The sequence below is a fragment of the Grampus griseus genome (assembly GCF_964374135.1).
Source record: "Grampus griseus genome assembly, chromosome: 1".
Lineage (NCBI taxonomy): Eukaryota > Metazoa > Chordata > Mammalia > Artiodactyla > Delphinidae > Grampus > Grampus griseus.
The window spans coordinates 46732120-46739246 of NC_139017.1; the positions used below are offsets into that span (position 1 = coordinate 46732120).

General features: G+C 47.4%; 1 protein-coding gene across 2 annotated transcripts; it reads right to left on the reverse strand.

The window, feature by feature from the left end:
• Positions 1-324: 324 nt before the first annotated feature.
• IL19 (interleukin 19) lies at positions 325-6842 on the reverse strand (the record flags this gene model as incomplete). 2 transcript variants are annotated; one of them, XM_082667357.1, is made up of 5 exons in its annotated part: positions 325-420; positions 2748-2813; positions 3735-3887; positions 6481-6546; positions 6699-6842. In XM_082667357.1, 5 exons carry the CDS (start codon positions 6840-6842, stop codon positions 325-327), a joined length of 525 nt encoding a protein of 174 aa, XP_082523483.1. The 2 variants fall into 2 exon arrangements, with proteins under 2 accessions (XP_082523483.1, XP_082523482.1); XM_082667356.1 differs by having other exon boundaries at positions 2748-2822.
• Between the last annotated feature and the right edge of the window lie 285 nt (positions 6843-7127).

The window sequence follows — 7127 nt, forward strand, 5'->3', positions numbered from 1 at the left end:
GATGGCCCACAGGACCTTTTGACAGACATATTTCATATAAATATGACAGTAGACTGCTTGGATACTTTCAGGTGGAATCAGACAGCTTGGGCCGAGCCAGTGAGACTTGTAGCTACAGGGTAAGATGTGCTCAAACCTAGATTTTTTCCCTACAATACCTCAGCCCCAAAGAAGAGAATTCCAAATGGGCAGGAAGGTTTCCTCAAAAAGACCCAATTTGCATAAAAATGGAGCCTTCCCTATCTCCCTCCCCTTCAAAGTTGGCTGTCTCCCACTGGAAACCTCTCAGGGGCTGTTCATCCCCCAAACTTAGATTTCTTGTCTTTAGGCAGCAGAAGTTCCTTGATGATTCTTGTCAATCCAGGCTAGCAAGACGTCCAGCTCTCCCAGAGACTTAATGGCAGCAGACCGGACCTCCAACTGAAACCATGGAAATCGTCATAAGAACCTGCCTTTCTAGACCGTGTCATAGTTTTCAAATCACTTTCCCCACGTTCTGGTCCCCATGAGGTTTGCTTTTTATTCAACCATTATATCTGCAGGGCATACAGACCTCAAATTATTTTCTTAATAGGTGACCTAAATTGCTTTCCACAAACAAGCAGTTAAATCATGTCAGCAACTTATAAACAAAATGAAAAGGTCTTCATTCTTTGCCATCTGTTTTTCTTTTTCCTATATTTCCCAGAAAAAAACAACTTGCTTCTCCGGCAGTTCTGCTTACTTTCCTGTTCACATCAGTTTGCTTTAGTGCTTCTGTTCTCCCAGAAAGCCTCAATCCCAGAGGTGCCCAGCAGTGGGGAGGGAGAAGGTGGTGCTTCCACTGGACAAATTAAAGCACTGAAACCCCTAAGGATGTGTCCTACCCAATGTGACACAGCCGGTCGGTAGAAGAGCTGAACTGGAACCCAAGTCTCCTGACTTATTCCAGCTCTTCCTCAGCAGAATAGAAGGAGATGGTACAATCCAAAAGTATGTCCTGTGGAGCCAGATGGCATGGGATTGAGCCCTACCTCCATCATTTAGCTGCAGTATAAACTTAGTTAAGTTACTTAACCTGTTTGTGCCTTGCTTTCCTAAGTTATCAAATGCAGATAATGGCTCATAGCATTGCTGTGAGGAATAAGTGTGTTAATACATTTAGTGTACTTAGAACAATACCTGGCTCATAGGAAGAGCAATATGCGTTTCAGCCATTGTTATATTATCCTATGGAGCCTCTCCACAAAGAAGCAGAGGTCTGAATGGACTCCCCAGCTCCTTGTTATTCAAAGCATTGTCATAATTTGGGAGTGTGGTTGAAACACAGACCTACCAGCCAGAACCTGCATTTTAACAGAATCTCTAAATGATGCACATAAGAAACACTGCTTCTAACTCCACCTCTACATGAGGTGTGCATTCAACATCTGCACCTACACGAGAAGCACTATTCTTCGTCACCACACAGGATGCTGATGTCAGTTACTGGCCACAGTGACACCCAGAAAGTAGCATGTTTCATGTATAACAGCTTACAGTTCTCTGGAGATCTTTGCTCCCTCTGTTATCACCCCCATCTTAAACAGTATGTGCTTTCCCTCAAAACTTAACGTAGGTCTGATATGTGAGGGCATAAGAAAATGCTGGAAGGATGATAGGGAAGGGGAGCCCAGGAAACCAGCAGATGAGGTAAGACCAACACACTCTTTGCAGACACAGAATTGGGCAGACCCGCAATAAATACTGCTGAGTAATCATTAATCATTAGAGAAATGCAAATCAAAACTACAATGAGGTATCATCTCACACTGGTCAGAAGAGCCATCATCAAAAAATCTACAAACAATAAATGCTGGAGAGGGTGTGGAGAAAAGGGAACCCTCTTGCACTGTTGGTGGGAATGTAAATTGATACAGTCACTATGTAGAACAGTATGGAGGTTCCTTATAAAACTAAAAATAGAACTACCATACGACCCAGCAATCCCACTACTGGGCATATTCCCTGAGAAAACCATAATTCAAAAAGAGTCATGTGCCACAATGTTCATTGCAGCTCTATTTACAATAGCCAGGACATGGAAGCAACCTAAGTGTCCATCAACAGATGAATGGGTAAAGAAGATGTGGCACATATATACAATGGAATATTACTCAGCCATAGAAAGAACTGAAATTGAGTTATTTGTAGTGACGTGGATGGACCTAGAGTCTGTCATACAGAGTGAAGTAAGTCAGAAAGAGAAAAACCAATATCGTATGCTAACACATATATATGGAATCTAAGAAAAAAAAAATGGTCATGAAGAACCTAGGGGCAAGACGGGAATAAAGACACAGACCTACTAGAGAATGGACTTGAGGATACAGGGAAGGGGAAGGGTAAGCTGGGACGAAGTGAGAGAGTGGCATGGACATATATACACTACCAAATGTAAAATAGATAGCTAGTGGGAAGCAGCTGCATGGCACAGGGAGATCAGCTCGGTGCTTTGTGACCACCTAGAGGGGTGGGATAGGGAGTGTGGGAGGGAGGGAGATGCAAGAGGGAAGACATATGGGAACATATGTATATGTATAGCTGATTCACTTTGTTATAAAGCAGAAGCTACCACACCACTGTAAAGCAATTATACTCCAATAAAGATGTTAGGATAAATAAATAAATACTGGTGAGTAAATGAATGAATTTGAATGGAGAGGAGGCTGCCCAATCAGGCTCTGACATCCCATTTCCATCTTCCCCATCCTCTTCCCTTCCCTTACCTGATGGTAGTTGTCATGGATGATTCTGGTTACATTGGTGGCCTCCTGCCTGCAGTGACACAACCTCTGCTCCTGCTGTGATCAAGCAGAGACAGCACCCATCAGAGGACCTTTCCACCCCAGCTCACTCTCACCGCCACCTCCCGCATGAGGAGTGATAGTTCTCCTTCCTCCCAAGGTGAGAGTCAGGTGAGTAAACCCAGGTTAGGCAGAAGGGGGCAGTAGGGTCTGCGTGTAGAGTCACCCTGCACTTCCCCAGGGCTGGAAAGGCCTGGAGAGTAGGTTCCAAGTCTGTGTGTCACCACCCAGTACAGCGTTAGGTAGGCACTCAATGAATATGTTGGGCCAGTTAATTAAATAATTGGTTAAATGAATCTTAATGTAAGTGGAATAGGGGTCATGACCTCTTCTAACAATTTTAGAACCCAAGGCACGGAGAGGTGAAGTAACTTGCCACAAAGTTACAAAGGAAATCTTCAGCAGGGATGGGGCCAGAGTCCAGGTTTTCTCCTGGTCTAAGTTTTTGTCGGTTTGTTTGGGTTTGGTTTTGTTTCTGTGGTTTGTCTTTAATAGATCCCAGTGAATGAATAGGTGATCCTTAGGAGAGGCTATACCAGGGAACCACCCAGAGGTGAATTGGTATGGAAACCCCAAAGGGCCAGAAACAAAGAAACTAGGGGTATGCCTGTGATAAGCCCGGCATCCTCAGTATGCCTCTCTCACAGGCCAGCCCCGGCATCACTTAAGAGATGCTTTGATATAAGTCGGTCACCACAGGAAGATTATCCATGAGGAAACTGGGTCTGGTGAGGAGGAAGCCCTGGACAAAGAGGGACCACTGGAAGAGGCTCCCAACAGCTCTCCCCGTGGGCGACAGGGCCGGGAATTTCCATTGAGTCCAGGATCCATTTCGGAATGCTGACTGGGGCCAGCATGTCCTGGGCTCTCCCTGGGGCAGACGGAAAGCAGATGCTGCTGGTGACTCACACATCGCTGTAGACTCTTCTGCATGTGGAGGAAAGAGTTGGCAATGCTGCTGATTCTTCTCAAGATCTGGGGGCTCAGCTCCTGATGGTCCTTGAACACCCTGTCCACGTAAAATGCCAGGAGGTTCTTGGTCACGCAGCACACATCTAAGGGCTACAGACACAAATTAGGGAAAGCCCCAGAGGCCCTCTTCTCTTACTATCTTAGAGATCAAAGCAGCCTGCTTGGGTAGGAGCAAGAAGGAGTGAGATCACTAGAAGTCATTTTTTTAAATTCATATTGGTCTCCGAGGGTCCTCTTAACCACACCAAAGCTACTTATGACAAAGGCACCAAGGAGAGATTGCGGTTCTTACCCTCTTTTTACATGGCCAGGAGATATATTCACAAGCGATGGAGCCCAGTCAGAGACTAGCATTCTCTCTACAGCATCTCCAACAAGTCATCCCTAACTTCGGCTTAACCGCTTCCATCAGACACCTCCCTTTTGAAAGGACCAATATCTGAGCAACTGTCTTGAAAAGTACTTCCTTACATTGTGCTGAAGTCTGCCTCTCTGGAACATCTCCTAGCCACCAACATGTGTTTATTCGATGGCTCTTGCATGTCAGACCTCTGCTGGGCACATATTCCTTCCTGTGTAATGACACTGTGTTTATCCTGGCCCCCCTGCTCAGCCCTCCTCCAGTCTGTCCTGTTTTTGTTGGGTTTTTTTTTTTTAGCAGTACGCGGGCCTCTCACTGCTGTGGCCTCTCCCATTGAGGAGCACAGGCTCCGGACGCGCAGGCTCAGCAGCCATGGCTCACGGGCCCAGCCGCTCCGCGGCATGTGGGATCTTCCCGGACCGGGGCCCGAACCTGCGTCGACCCTGCATCGGCAGGCGGACTCTCAACCACTGCGCCACCAGGGAAGCCCGCAGTCTGTCCTTTTTAAACTTCAGGGATCACTTGGATGGAGCTGAGATGTGCAAGAGTGGAAACTGACAGCTGCCGAAATGCACACATCTGGGCAGATCCTCCTCGGGCAGAGTGCAGCTCTCCCTAAGGGAAAGCTCCTGACTTCCCCAGGCACAGTTTAAAGCAGCTGGCCAGGCAGAGTTTCCTTCTAGCACTTTGCACTCAGCCCTGAGAGCCAGAGCAGGAGATTTGTGGCTCAGTCTGAGAAGGGAAGTGGCTACAGCCAGTGGTGCACTTATCTTCATTAGCATTAAAGCAGCAAAGCCTCGTTGGCCCGACAGGCAGATTTTCTGACGTGGAAACTCACCTTGCAACACAAAAACCCTCCTTTTCCTCTGCTCCTGCTAATTCCCTTAACCAACCGGGCAAAAAGTTGCAACCTTTGTTTTATCAAGGAGGGAGAGGGTGGGGAGGGGAGAAATATGGCAAAGACCTGCATCCTCATTGACCCCTTTCCTTATGCCACATCAGCTATTTCTAGACCTTGAGAGGACAAAGAATCTGGAGACAGAGGCATGAGACTTGGGGGGTCTATTCCTGGCTCAACCACTAACTAGTCATTCTTTCTCCCAAGATATCAATTTGGTCACTTGAAAATGATGGTTTGGGAACAAATGGCCTTTTAGGTCCCTTCCAGCTATCATATCCTCTGAGTCTCTTATACCATTGGCTGGAATAGTATTTAGGAAGTGGACCCATGTGTTTACCATAAATAAATCAGGCCTAATACTGCCTAGAAGAATTATCTCGTGCAGAGAAGCCCAAGGAAAAAGTAACTCTTTGTGGATGTACCTTACACTCTGTCACATAAATGCCTGAAAGAACTGGATCTTTCTAGAATGCTTACAAGGACTGGAGGAGCTCGCTTTTAAAGGCACTTCTCAGTGACCCCTTCTGTAAAGTGAATTATCACCTCGTAAGCCAACAGTTTTGTAACACACTCTCACCACCTCTCTCTGGACAAGTAGACTGATCCCCTCCCTGCTTTTGTGCCTCAAGCTGGCAGTTGTAAAGAACATCACCAGACTGTCTAAAAGACTTTGTGGCCATACAGTCTTTGGCTCAAAAACCTGCAGGGACTCCCTATGGCCGCACGGCACAGCCAAAAAAGAAAAAAAAAAGAAGACCGAGGCTCAGCTAGTCAGTTTCCATTTTGGCCTGGCTTAAGGTTTTTGGTAAAATGACTCCAATGTATTTGTGCACTTCATTCTCTTCCACTTGCCTTCGTGTCCCTCACACCACGAGCCTGGTTGTCTCTTATTTTTTTTCGGCCGTGCCGCGCGGCTTGCAGTATCTCAGTTCCCTGACCAGGGATTGAGCCTGCGTGCTCAACAGTGAAAGCAGAGTCCTAACCACTGGAATGCCAGGGAATTCCCCCTGGTTGCCTCTATGTCCCCTGACATGTATCCATTGATTTTGCATACCCATTCTCCCCAAAACCCTTCCGTCTCTTTTAGCCACTAACCCCAAGCCTACTCAGGTTTTAAGTCACTGCTCATTTTCTCAACTTCCCCATGAAACCTTCCAGAGTCACCCTAAGCCCTAGACATCCTGTCCCATTTGAGCGTGTGGCACCCCAATCACTCCCTGGGTGAACACCCTCCCATGGGGTTCAAGGTCGCTGAGACGCGAGTGCGCCCTCACACATCAGTTCACATGTGAGAAACCGGAGCATCAGAGTTCACTGGAGGTTAGGAAAGAGAAGAGCACAGGGTGAGGATTTCTCCCTCAGCCCTGCGCCACTTCACCATAAAAATGACAATAGAGGAACGAGCAGACACAGGCCAATACCTTAATGCTGTGCAGGGTCTCTGATGTGGACAGGATGGTGACATTTTGGAAGGTGTCCTTAGCTTGCTGTGGAGGAAAACATAAGAACAGACACAAGCAGTGAGTACTCCACATTCTCCAGAGACACAAAGGTAATGAGAAAGAACTGGCTCTCCACGTTAAGATGTAAAGTGAGGCACGCCCCCCTGCCCACACCTTCACCCCAAACCCGTACTCACAATGGCGTTTTTGATCCCTCGGAAACTCTCCTCCATACGGCGCATGTCCATGGAAATCAGACATCTCCTGAGACCTCGGGCATGCACTGAGCACAGAAAGAGCATCACACCCAGGAGGCAGAGAGAAACACCCTGTGCCTGCATGTCCTACAGGAAGGGATAAAGTCAGCTTCCCAGCCAAAAGTGAAAAGCAAGGAAAGAGACCCCAACTGAGTTCCCCTGTGGACCTCACGGGGCAGGCCAGATGGCAGCCAAGAAAACAGGACTCAGTACCTCAGCCTGTGGACCTTGGGGCATGTGTCTCCTTCTCTGGATTTTTTTTAAATCAATTGAATGAGCCCTTCCCTGTCCCCCCTGCCCCCGCTCCACCCCTAGAGAGGCTGATCCAGTGCTCTCCCAATTCCCAGGGAGTAAATTCGTGTGTAAATC